The 12,934-nt window shown below is 41.2% G+C and overlaps 2 protein-coding genes across 3 annotated transcripts; both read left to right on the forward strand.

Annotated features, from left to right (window-relative positions):
- Positions 1-514: 514 nt before the first annotated feature.
- Positions 515-3,293, forward strand: LOC115584513 (uncharacterized protein At5g50100, chloroplastic-like). Its single transcript, XM_030421974.1, has 3 exons — positions 515-1,061; positions 2,613-2,801; positions 2,930-3,293. The coding sequence occupies exons 1-3, from the start codon at positions 912-914 to the stop codon at positions 3,122-3,124; spliced, it is 534 nt and encodes a 177-aa protein (XP_030277834.1). The 5' UTR covers positions 515-911; the 3' UTR covers positions 3,125-3,293.
- Positions 3,294-6,314: 3,021 nt separating this feature from the next.
- LOC115584516 (calcium-independent phospholipase A2-gamma-like) lies at positions 6,315-12,794 on the forward strand. Of its 2 annotated transcripts, none has more exons than XM_030421977.1 (9): positions 6,315-6,428; positions 7,542-9,026; positions 9,254-9,406; positions 9,498-9,655; positions 10,377-10,471; positions 10,598-10,769; positions 10,887-10,944; positions 11,123-11,317; positions 11,968-12,794. In XM_030421977.1, exons 2-9 carry the CDS (start codon positions 7,638-7,640, stop codon positions 12,424-12,426), a joined length of 2,679 nt encoding a protein of 892 aa, XP_030277837.1. In that variant the 5' UTR covers positions 6,315-6,428; positions 7,542-7,637; the 3' UTR covers positions 12,427-12,794. The 2 variants fall into 2 exon arrangements, with proteins under 2 accessions (XP_030277837.1, XP_030277838.1); XM_030421978.1 differs by lacking the exon at positions 6,315-6,428 and adding an exon at positions 6,746-7,011.
- The last annotated feature ends 140 nt before the right edge of the window (positions 12,795-12,934 follow it).

Below are 12,934 nucleotides of genomic sequence, written 5' to 3' on the forward strand. Positions count from 1 at the left end.
TATAGAGAGTCAGCAGAAATACAGTTACTGCTGCTGTAGAAGCGATATTTTGGATCACACTACCTTGCTCGCCATGACCCCTGATTCAGCCTCTGCTTGTTGCATCTGCCGGTTAAGTAACGCGCTCTCTCACCAAAGATTGAACAGAGGTGAGATGTCTCACTCCGTAGCTTAAATGAGGCATTCAAGACACATTGTGAAAAGAGAATGCAGCACCATATGTGAAAAATAATGTAATATTTTTAATTGTTTAATAAAGGTATCTAAACCTATACCACTAGTACCCCCCTACATTAAAGTATGAAGCTGAAATTAGCATAACATGACCACTTTAAATTCACAAACATCCTATGTGTAATCCATGACACAATTCAAACGGGGTCAAAAAAATATTTGTTGCTCTCCATGCCCCAGCATACAAGGTTTTTTCAAGGTCCCATTGCGTCCACCGGAAAGAGGCGTGGCTACGGCTCTATTCCTCCAATATTCGGCTCGAGAAAAACGCAGCAGAGTGAGACCTCTTACCGCGGACAGAGAGGAGTCCACACTGCTCAGTCACCACGCCTCCGTGACTCTGTCAGCTGGGACGCTGTTATCAAACCGTATAGATTCACAGTTTGTACGAATTTAACTTTCTCTCATTAAATGGAGACATGTGAGGGAGCGAGATAACTTTTCTGTAACGTCACAGCTTCTCTGTGTCCACGGTTTGTCTGTTGAACACCATCAACGACCTCTGTTTACGTTATTCAACATATTGTGTAACACGTGAGTTGCTGGCTTCCCTTCACGTTAGCTAAGCTGCTGTCTGACACACTCAAGTCAGACATTTAGCTCATGCATTCACAGCTAGATAGTTTATCTCCTGTTTAGCTCTTCGCAAAGGTTCGTGGTCGTGGTGCATTCAGGGTATGCAGATGTTTTCGGGCGTGAGAACATGTTTGGTGTCGGGTCTGACAAGGCTGCCCGGTTGTGTGAACTCAAGGGCGGCAGTAAGAGCGACACCTGCCCTCTGTAGACATCAGCATCGGACCTTCAGCTCTGGATCTGCAGATGTCAAGGTAAACGTGTCTCCGTGTTACAGTCAAACTAAACAAATACAGAGTTCGAGTCTATTAATGGCTGATTTAGTTACTGACATCATTGTTGGTGAGTTAGATAACCTGCTGGCAATGACAGAAAAAACACAAACATTAAAGGAGGACTATGTAGTTTTGGAGAAGAAATTCAAACTTAGAATTATGATATTTACAGTATCAATCAGGTAATAATACAAGTCAGAGATATTAGCTAGAGAGGTGGCAGGGTCCGCCAAGTATAAACTGAGTGAAACGATGTGAAATTGCCATTTATGGTCAGTTTGTTTATTCAGTTTATGCAGTCATGAGAGTTTGGTTGTTTAGCCATTAAAAAAATATAAAAAATCAGTCAATAAAGATTTTTCTCTTCTGTTTAAAATATTGTCCCCAAAAACTACAAATTGCACCTTTTTAAGTCCAGTTCTTGGGTAGATTTATGCACGTCTCACATCCAATACTAGTTAGATAATAAAAATGTCTTGCCAAGTACTGTTTTGTTATTTGTTTGCTATTGAAAAACTACCATTCTGTCATCCAAAACAGTGGTGATGTGCGTCTCGGCTGCCATACGTTGTAACTGGCCAATAACAAGTTAATGTTGGCCAATTAACAGTACCTTTTCCTTGATAACTTCTAAATAAATACCAAGTAAATATTTAAAACTTTATTTTTGAGTTTCATTCCCAACACGTCAAATACTGGCGTGCGGGGTTGCCAGCATGCCCGTCCTACAATCCCACAACATCAATTTTTTAAAGTTTGAATCTGGATCAGCGCAGTATGTAGAGCTGAGCAGCAGTGTGTCCTGTCGTTTGATAATAGTAGTTAACTCAGAGTAGAGAGCTCTTCATGAGAACTGCCTTATCAATTACAGTAGCCAAGTGGTAATGCTGGGAGATAAGATTTTATTGTGGATCGCAATAAAAAAAATCACTAAGATGATAGTGCTGATCCAGTAATGGATTATCGTAAATTGGGATAATCGAGAATATCATCGCACCAAGGGTTGGAAAGGGTTGTAATTTATATTTTTCTCCATTTTGTAATTCCTACAAGTTCTGCTCAGAACAAATTACTCTTACTTCAATAATACATCTAGTTTCAGCTCTTAATATATATATATATATACAAGTTTTGCAGGTGAACAGTTTTTACAGTATTACTTATTTTTCTCCCTATAAAACAGTAGTTGTCCAGAAAAAGCAGCCCCTTTAAGACAAACTTGGCTCAGATATGTATCCCATATTCAAGCATAACTATACAGGGTAACATTACAGAAACATCTGTAAATAGTCCAGTAAATATTGACATAGCATAGACTGATAATAAGATTAGGTGTCATTGAATGTCTCAAGGTGTCACTGACTCATAAAAACACAATGTGCCAACTGGAAATCTTCTTTTCTCCACTATTGATCATTTTTCCAGTTGTGCACTTGAATCACTGAAACGGAAAATTGAAGACAGTAGTAATTTAATCATCTAATACCCTCTCTCTCTCTCGCTCTCTCTCTCTCTCTTTCTCTCTTTCAGGTGCTGTATGATGGACTCTGTCCTGTGTGTGTGACAGAGATCCGGTTCCTCGAGTTTCTGCAGAAAAACCGGCCTGGAAAAGTAGATTTCGTCGATATCTCCCTGCCGGCCTATGATGGAGCGAAATACAAGGACGTCAGCTACGAGATGGCCATGGAGGAAATGCATGTGATTGATGAGACAGGAAAGGTTAGATTGCATTTCATAAAACGCTCAAAGAGCCGTGATATTCTGTACGTCAAACTGCTGTATTGGAAGATTTTTGCGGATCAGTGTAAATATTAAAACCAGTTGGCTAACCTGTCGTGTATTGGCAGGTTCACCGTGGAGTCCCGGCGTTTGCGGTCATGTACGGCGCCGTAGGCCTCGGCTGGGTGGGTCGCTTCATGATGTGGTCGCCTGTGAGACCGTTCATGGACAAGTCCTACGCCATCTTTGCCCGGAATCGCTTAAAGTGGACCGGACGTGGGGAGGAGTGCACCGCAGGACGCTGTGAAAAGAAATCGCAATGACACTGACCATTGGAGAAAAAAAAAATTAAGTGTGTTTAGCCCTTTTAATTTGATCGTGAAGAAGAACTGGAGAAGAAATTCAACATGGTTTTACAATCCTGTCTGGAAAAGTTTCAAGATGTTGAAGGGAAATATCGGCTGCCTGATACAATAAATGTTGTGAAGCCATCGTTTGGTGCAGAATTCCTTTAAAACATATATGAGTTAGATCAGTTAAGAGCAATGGTTCTCAACTTTTTTGAGCACGCACTCCAGTTCATTGTCATTAAAAAGCATGCCATTGAGTGCCAAATGTCTGATTTGATTCACCTGGACAGCTGGAATGTCATTGGGCCTATCATTAGTCTGCCAGAGAGTTCCAAAGCCACATGAACAATGTCTAAAATTGTGTTTTTCTTCCTTAGCTTCCAATGCTGCATGTCACTGAACAATTTTTTTAACCACCACGTCTGAAACCTTGATAGAATGAATTTGCACCTGACAGCAGAAACTTGAAATACATCACATCATCCTGTCACCTCAGGTGCAAAAAGCATTTCTGTCATCATCAATTATCGAGTCCCATTCTTCTGCGAGTTGTTGCAAGTTTCAACTCTTGGTTGTGAGTTTTTGGTGTAAACTCACCAGATCAACCTCCAAAGAACACCTCAACACCCTCTTTTCTAAAATATTGCCTTCGGTGTTAGTTAAAATGATGGAGAATTACCAAAAATGAAATTGTCACAGTAAAAGAGACGATGATATTGTGATATTAAAGCAAAAATAAGATTGTCCAGATCGACAGGAACACGCTTGACTATTACAAATCTCTCTATAGTATCTAAAAAAAGAGCATAAACTGGTGATTTGGGGATAAAAGACATTCAAAAGCAGCTCTCTCTGACTAATAACACCATTTGTCACATCACTGTTAAAACTGACAGACGAGCAGAAGACATAAACTTTGGATATTGAATAAAATATTAAGCCTATATTAAGCCTAACCATGACAAACACAAAGTTGCGGAGAAAGAGGCCTCGAGGACAGAGAGAAGACAGAGAGTAATGGTGTACTGTATATAAGCAACACTTGTCACACTATGACAAATAAACAGCACAGAGAAAATCACTGAGGCAAAATGCAATTTCCTGCTGCACACAGCGTGTCAGACCGATGTTCATTCAACGGCAGATGGAGAACCAAACGGTCAGGAAGCTGCCACTAGATGTCATTGTAAGTCTAAAATAATATCAGATGTGGGAGTGGCGCGCACTAAAGAATTCTGTTGTATGTCAGATTATTGACCAGATCACAGTCGACCTGTTCATTTCAAACCTTTTCATCTTTTAGGTAGCAGATATAAAAAGAAAAAAAAAAAAACAAGAAAAAAAAGTAAATGATTCTTTTTGGATAAATCAACATGTAATGTATCTGGGAGTGCGAGGCGGACAGATGCGCCGCAGACTGTCAGCAGCCTCTGCTGTTCTGAGCGTGTTTCATCAACACACCGCCAGGCGGAACAGCGCATGCTCGTCGGAGGTTGCGTGCTGACGCCTTATATCACAGACACTCTCTGTGATATAAGGCGCACAAGACACACTTCAGCACAAATTAACAACTTGCGTTTCCTTTTCCTGTCTCGTCCATGTAATCCAAATGATTTAAATGCATTTTTTTAGATCACGGTTGAGAAGACAGTCAGCAACTTAATCGTCTCTTGAGGAGGTAGAAATAATTTACATGTTGGGTAAACTTTGTGAAATAAACTACACCAAGTAAATGGTTTTTTGTTTTCTTTTATGTCTGGGGGCTTTTTTTATGATTACATGGTGAAGTTTACTGGGCAGCAAAGCGTGTGACAGTGTTGGTGTAAAAATAAACGTATAATTTATTTTATTCCATTTCATGACATAGCTGATACAGTGTGGTTTTACAAGATATGGTTATGATTTTAAAATTATTAATTCATTCATACGTGTTTTATTTTGCTCACATCAGTGTATAACTTCCCAAAAAACATCTATTGAACAAAACACATTTAAGTTTATTGTCGGGATTCTTGTTGTTTTCAGTTTATGTGCTTATTAGTGGTTTTACTGGACACACTGGAGACAATTACATTAAAAGAAATCAAAATTGCATTTAAAATACATTAAAAACTAGTAGCAAGACAAGAAATAAAACACTAAAACAAGTTAAGAAAAAGGAAAGTAGGCAAAAATAAAAAAAAGGTTTTAAAAGAGACAACACTAAAGAATAAAAGTCACAGTGCAGTTCAAAGCCTTGAAATTGCTTCAGGGAAAGGCCGTGGCAAATAGAAAGATCTTCGGTCTTGATTTAAAAGAGGTGAGGGTCGGAGTTTGTTCCAAATATGTGGCGCATTAATAACAAAGCTGCTTCTCCATGTTTAGTTCTGACTTTGGACGATTATTAAAGTAGCAGCAGGTCAGAAATGTATTTTGGCCTGAAACCATTCAGTGCTTCATAATTAAAAGGTAAGATGTGTCAGAGAGGTCAGGAAGCCACCAGCATTTCACAAAAGTCCCCCAAAAAAACTCCAATGAAAATCAATGTAACATAATTTGAGGAAAACATAAAAAAAAACACAAGAAATACAACAAAAACTGACATAATAAACTGAAATCAATGGACGATGATCAAATAAAAAGCAGTGTTTTATAGTGTGACTTAGTTATAGATTCCACCCTTGAAGCCATACACGCACATAGTTCTGTGATGTACAAAGTATTTACATTGAAACTTGTGGGCTGTAATCTAAAGCTCTATCATAGTTCATTGTTTCTATGAATCACTACAGGCTTGTAATTGTTGTGTGTCACATGCTGCCGCCTGTGCAGAGCTTGTGACCAGTTTTACAGCTCTGTCTGTTTTGGAGGGAGGTGTGTGTCTGTATGTGTGTGTTTCTCTCTCTCTGTGTGTGTGTGTCTGTGTGTGTGTGTGTGTGTGTCTGTGTGCTGTGCTGTGCTGTGACGTAGGGAGCAGCTAACATCAGCTCCCTGAGACCCCTGAGTATTCACCCCCCTCCCTAATTTTAGACTTGTGCTTCCAGTCCTGCAGTGACACACATGACCTTAAGCTCATGTTGTCTTACAAAGCATTGGTCCTGCTGGTCCACCCCCCGGCCCAGCTCAACCAATGGGATTAAAGCACCGCAGGAGAGAGAAGCTGTGCTTTAAGTATCAAAACACAGAAAGAAATAGTGTTCCTGACTGGTTTGTCAAAAGTTGTTTACTGGATTTCAAAGAGCAGGAAATAACTTAAAGAGGAGCTGGGAAGACAGAAGAAGTGGGTGCTGAGTTTCAGGTAAATCCTCAGTGACTGATTTCACCAGACATTTCCTGTCAAGGTTACAGTGGCCATAAGCTACTTTGGTTCATGACCTTCCTGCACTTAAGTGGAAAGCAACCACAGATAGTAGATGTTTGACTACTGCACACCCAAGCTGTTTGCTTTTCTCTTATATTAGGACACAGAACGTGTTTATGAATGAACTTTGTTTTACACAGTAGTACAGCACACTCCCATTTACTCTGGATACGAGAGTAACTAAGGGCAAGGCTTCCTGTGTTCTCATATTTCTGTGTCACATTGCCGGCATACATGCATGAGCTGAACGTAGAGAGTTATTTACAGGTTGTGCACACTGACGTGCTTGCTCCGAGGTTTCGTGTAACATTCATGATGGGACATTACCAGGAAAATGTGGAAGTGCAAGGCTATTGTGGAACATGATGTTTGTATCAGCTCACGTTGAACCTGTTTATAGAAGTGAAGGTGCCTCCGATCCGAACAGACATGCAGCAAGACATTAAAGGAAAAGATTTATCTGATGCTTGATCACTTTTTGTAACTTTATCTTTTATCAAGTTTTTCCTTCTTCTGCAAGGTAATTCGCTTGTTTTATGCAATAGTACAACGATAACCCGCATTAATTGTTATGTTTTTAGTTAATTAAGCTCTAGTTCATAATTATTTCACTTTTAACAAGCAATGAAATGCTTTTATTCATTAAGTTATGATGATATTTGTGTTACCCATGTAGTTGATACTAGACATTTTTCAGCCAGGCTAGCTGTATGGCCCTATAGATGGCAATGTTTGAATGTAGCATTGTAATCAAAATTTTGTACAATCATTCAGAGTCTCAAGACGATGTACACTCATGATTCTGGTGATTCCTTGACTTTTTTCTCTTGCACTACCAGAATGTTGACCTTGTTAGTTGTTATGTCTCCACAACTGTTTGATGGATTGCCATGAAATGTGGTACAGGCAGTCATGTTCCCCAAATAATTAATACTTTGATTGGATCCTCTGGCTCTCATACAGCACCATTATCAGGTCAAAATCTTAAATTGTGATATGTAAGATTATGACCTCTAGCAAAAATCATATCTCTACCTTTTATTTCCCCAGATTCTTAATGGAAATGCTGCTGCAGCCCGAATCTATGAAAGCTCAAGAGTGACATTTGGACTTTGATTGATTGCTGCTCACAGCTCCAGGTTGAACATGGGTCGCTACCTCAGCGCCAACTTGTGTTCAAGTTCTGTGAACAAGACTTTGAGGTCGTACTGCAAGATTAGGTACCTGATGAGCCTTCTCAGAAAGTACCCTCGTCTGGGCAAAGCACCGCTCTGCCTGGACCTGCACAGAAACTCACTGCTGTCACCTCCTCATTCTTCCAGATTTACAAGAAAACCTAAGAGTTTTAACAACGTTGATACAAACTCTACCTCTTACCACTTCCAAAGAGTTTTTAGCAAAGAAGTAAAACATCCCCAGTTTGTGCGTTTTTACTCATCCTCTAATAGGAATACATTCAAAGCTGAAGCTCCAATTGGGATCTTTGAGGAGGCCCAGAGCGGCGTAAACCTCAGTTCACTGGGAGGTCGTCTTGGTCAATCATTTAATCGATGGTCCAGACACATTAACGTTTATTTCAAGAGACAGGACGTTGCACCTCTGGCCGAAAATGTCTGTCTTGTTGTCACAACTCCAGACTATCTTGGCAGGTCACAGAGGCGAAGTCAAAGTCAACGGGCAGCCAGGGAGCGAAAAATAACTGAGGGCAAAGACATGACGGAGACTTCCAAAGACAGACAGGAAAGCTCCCGAACAAGTGCTACAGCACAGGGGGCTTCTAAGCTCCAACTATTTCACATCAGCACTTTGGCAACAACATTCGGTGAGAGCTACAGCTACGTTGCTAATCACATTAACTCAGTCTTCTCTCGCGGTTCTTCCAAAGCTCAAATGCTCGAGAATTTGGAAACCATGCCTTCCAGCAGTGGAACAAACCGAAGGCATGTGAGGAGAAAATTGCAAAACACTAAAGAAGCTGAAATGCCTCAAGTAAAATCAGCAGCAGTGGAAGCAGACACAATCTCCAGCAGCTGGGAGGAGGGATACCTCCACTTTGCAAGACATATCAATAAATACTTTGGTGCAAAGGTTACTGATGACATTGACCAAAATCGGCACAGGGGAGAAAACAACACCAGTTACAAAATACACCTTTCAACACAGTCTACCTCACAAACTCAAGGTGCCATATCACAACTGAAACACAAAGAACCTCTCACCCCCGAAAATGGAGGCCTTTTCCACAGCAGCTGTAATACCACCAACTTTGGGGAGAACTACTTCCAAACGGCCGGACACATTAATCAGTATTTCAAGGGTCAAAGTGGATCAGATGAGGACACTGATCGAAACTTCTTCATAGAGGTAGATGCTGGGCCTGCTACCTCTGAGAAGACTGTGTCCTTTATGGACTACCTTCGCCGCCCCACAAGTGCCATCCCTGACATGCTGGGTGCTTTTCTAAATCTTGGCCCCTTGACCCAGACCGGGAAGCAAAAACCTGCCATGGCATCACCAGCAATATTGAATAAAAAGGTGACTTTATGTTTAGTTGTGTCAAATTAAGGAAGAACATAAGAAACTGAAAATATAAAAAGGAATAGGTCATTAGTCTAGAAACCTGCACAGAGAGCTGACAGTGTATTGTATTAGGCTACCTACAGGTAGCAAGCTCGCTGCTGTCACAGAAGCTTAAACGCATCAAATTAAATCAAACAGTTGTGCAAATCTTTACAAGTAATTTCTGGTCCCTGTGTTCTCAGCTTGTCTTGAGTCAGAGGCAGGCGGAGGAAATAACAAAAGGGTTGATTGGCAGCCTGGCACAGGCGTCATCTCCCGGAGCCCTGACTGCCTGCGTGGAGGCTCTCAATGAACACCTCATCCGCCACCCATCATGTAAAGCTTTAATGTGGCAGGTCTGTCAGTAGTGAGACGATCACATTCACAAGTGTTCAACAAGCTGATTTGATCTCAGCGGAAATTATAAAAAGCTGTTTCTGTCTGCAGGAGAGAACCGGGGTTACGTTGCTGAGAAAGCGGCGGAGCTACGGAGATAACCAGGAGCTTCAGAGCGCCTTGAGAGAAACTTTGGCTCTTATTGGCTACATGGATCCAGTCAAAGGTCGTGGCATTAGAGTGCTATCGATTGACGGCGGAGGCACAAGGTAACTGTAAGGATTAAGAGTCGCAACTAATGATTGTTTCTGTTATCAATGAAACTAGATCAACTATCGAGGATATATAGTTTTTCAAGTAACAAATTCTTACTTTTTAAATGGTGGAATGAGAGATAGTTCAACTAATTTCGCTTGAAAAAGGATTGAACCATTGTTTCTCAGACTTTGTCCATCGCGTACCAACTCAGAGCTTTAAAGCTGCTGAAAGCGTTGTTGTCATTTCAGATAACTTCCTGTCCATGTTGCAGTCAGTGATCCCCTCCGTCCTCTCTATGTCACCACACATACATGTCTTTTTTCAAGGCAGGCTCTCTTTTGCATGGGTGAGGAGAGTCATCGCCTAACTCTATTCAGCTTACTGTTTTGCGCCCTTTGCTGCTAACATTAGCAGGCGTGTGGGTTCCTCGGTGGTGCTGCTTTCTGCTCAAGTATTTCAATTCAAAATGATGCGGTTATCATAGTATTATATTTTGAACAAACTTATTTCATTTTCAAAAAACATTTCTGGTATTCCTCCATTTCTCGTTCTCATTATTTTACATCCATCAAGACATTAGTTTATCAAATAATTGTTTCAGCTCAACCCGTCTCTGTACTGTGCTCTGTAATCTGTAAAAAAAAAAAATCCCTCTGGTAAATCTTATTACAGCTCATGGTGATGCATTAATCTTCCTCATTTAACCATCATTTTGTCTTCGTCTTTTTCCAGAGGTGTGGTGCCCTTGCAGGTGTTGAAGCTGCTGGAAGCCGAGACAGGCAAGAAGATCTACCAGCTGTTTGACTACATCTGTGGAGTGAGCACAGGTGACAAACAGCAGAACTGAGAGTGACTAAAAATAACAATGTAATGCATTCTCAGCGACGTCTCTACGCCTTTTTCAGTCTGAATCTATAATTTTATGTGCGTCTCTGCCTGCTTTTTTATGAAAGGTGCCGTTCTTGCCTTCATGCTGGGTCTGGCCCATTTTTCTCTGGAGGAGTGTGCTGACATGTATCGTCGTTTTGGCTCTGAAGTGTTTCGGCAGAACCCGCTGGTTGGCACCGTGAAGATGGGCTGGAGTCACTCGTACTATGACACTGAGATCTGGGAGAAAATACTGCAGTATGCACGGACTAGATTCTGATACACATTTTCCAGTGAAAGAAGTGAATACTGAGTGTGTTACTGAGCACAGCGCAGTCTGTTCTGATCAAATGTTTCCGTTTTAATCCTTTTTAGGGAAAAGCTGGGAAATAGGTTACTCATCCAAACAGCAAGAGATGAGCTGAGTCCAAAGGTAAGAATACAACAATCATCACGGCAGTTGATTTCATGATATCACCATCAGACTCACAGCACTGATACATTTTTACTGATGAGGCTACAGCTGCCAAAGAGCTCCCTCCTGTGGTTATAATTCAACTGGCACCATTTTTTTGTTTGCACAAGTTATGTCATTGTTGTTATCTTCTCAGGTTTCAGCAGTCAGCACGGTGGTAAACTGGGGCACTGGTCCAAAAGCCTTCGTCTTCCGCAACTACAACCACAAGCCAGGCTCTCTCAGCCGCTATGCAGGAGTCTCAGGCTGCCAGATGTGGAAGGCAGTGCGAGCATCATCAGCTGCCCCGGGATACTTCCAGGAGTTCCCCTTACAAAGTGACATTCATCAGGTAGTGATACATAAAACAGCTGACGTAAACACAGGAGGTGCAGGGAGATTTAAAGGAAAAAAACGCAAAAAAACACAGGGCCTTCTGAACAAATTCAGCTGTACACAAAAAAGGGACAGAAAAACAGACAAAGACAGGAAATAGGGAGTAGAACACGTCACATAAACTTCCAATGTAAAAATTCAAAATCTGCACATACAGTAAAGCTCTGAATACTCAACCGAAGGAACAAGAAGGAAAAACACATTCTTCACAGAAGGGGTACTCTATGGCTATTATGTTACTAAAGACACATTTATATGCAATAATTTAATTCATTAATTTTTTCTTTGGACCTTTCCCTTGACTAGGAGAAAAATTGCACAACCTTCTTCCCCATCAACCAAAAAAATTCAAAAGAAAGAAAAAATAAGTAAAAGTCCAGTTTTTGTCCCCCTGATGATTTTCATACAGTCCCTAAATTAAATCAGCAGAAAGTTGTGTTGATATTACAGTTATTACTGAACTTGTTGGGTTGTATCATCTATATTCAAGCTTTAAAGTATCTAAATACAAACATGTTTAAAGGGCTTTGTGAGCAGCTTGGAGTGGGTGACAATCAAAGTACTTGTGTATATTTACATTTTGTATATGTATGTCTGTGTCTGTAGGATGGAGGAATCATCATGAACAATCCTTGTGCCTTGGCTGTCCACGAGAGCCGTCTATTGTGGCCCAATCAGCCCTTCCAGTGCGTCCTGTCCCTTGGCACCGGCCGCTATGACAACGCTAAGAGGGCACCCGGCACCTCCACCAGCCTGAGGGCCAAAATCAGCAGCCTGATCTGCAGCGCCACCGACACCGAAGGAGTCCACACCCTCCTGGACGACCTGCTAGCTCCAGACGTCTACTTCCGCTTCAACCCCATGTTGAGCGCTGTGGTGTCTCTGGACGAGAGCCGACCACGGGCCATGGACCAGCTGCAGAGAGACACCCAGAACTACCTGGAGAGAAACCGTCCAAAACTGGCCAGGCTGTGTTTGGTGCTCGGGGCGGAGCGATCGGCTGTCAGCAGAACTAAGGACTGGATGAGTGAGAGGGCCTGGGAGATGAAGCAGAGATGGGTGTAAGGAGGTATAACACGTGGCGTACATGTAGAATCACTGGCTATTGAATGTTTCGGCTGTTTTTTTCCACTTCCTGTGATACATAACCTTAATGTTGAAGTAATACAATGTTGTCAAAGTGGCTTTTTCACATATATCGTTTGTGTTTGATGACATGGCCCTACTGAACAAATATGCACATTCATAAACTAGGCACTTTTTTATGCACTTTATATGAAAAGCTTCGTGAAACATGCCCATGTGACTTCATTCTCTATGATTGTAATTTAAGCTATATATTGTACTTACATGTGACATCACATCCGATGTAGTATATTATTGTACTATTTGGAGTATTTATTTTGAATAAATTAATATTTATGAGAACCTTCCTTTATTTTCCTTTCATTTTACTCCTTTACTGAACACCACCATCACTAAATAATGCTGCTCTTGACAAATGATGCAAGACTTTATCAATGGGGATGAGGAGCCATCCAATCACTTGTGAACGCGACGGGTTAAATCCCCC

The sequence above is a fragment of the Sparus aurata genome, chromosome 7, assembly GCF_900880675.1.
Source record: "Sparus aurata chromosome 7, fSpaAur1.1, whole genome shotgun sequence".
Taxonomy (NCBI): Eukaryota; Metazoa; Chordata; class Actinopteri; order Spariformes; family Sparidae; genus Sparus; species Sparus aurata.

Excerpts from the sequence above, each read along its gene's own strand:
- LOC115584513 (XM_030421974.1), top strand. The coding sequence starts at position 912 with ATGCAGATGTTTTCGGGCGTGAGAACATGTTTGGTGTCGGGTCTGACA. Across the intron at positions 1,062-2,612 it reads CTGGATCTGCAGATGTCAAG|GTGCTGTATGATGGACTCTG; the intron begins GTAAACGTGTCT and ends TCTCTCTTTCAG. Across the intron at positions 2,802-2,929 it reads TGATTGATGAGACAGGAAAG|GTTCACCGTGGAGTCCCGGC; the intron begins GTTAGATTGCAT and ends GTGTATTGGCAG.
- LOC115584516 (XM_030421977.1), top strand. The coding sequence starts at position 7,638 with ATGGGTCGCTACCTCAGCGCCAACTTGTGTTCAAGTTCTGTGAACAAG. Across the intron at positions 9,407-9,497 it reads GTAAAGCTTTAATGTGGCAG|GAGAGAACCGGGGTTACGTT; the intron begins GTCTGTCAGTAG and ends TTCTGTCTGCAG. Across the intron at positions 10,770-10,886 it reads ATCTGGGAGAAAATACTGCA|GGAAAAGCTGGGAAATAGGT; the intron begins GTATGCACGGAC and ends AATCCTTTTTAG.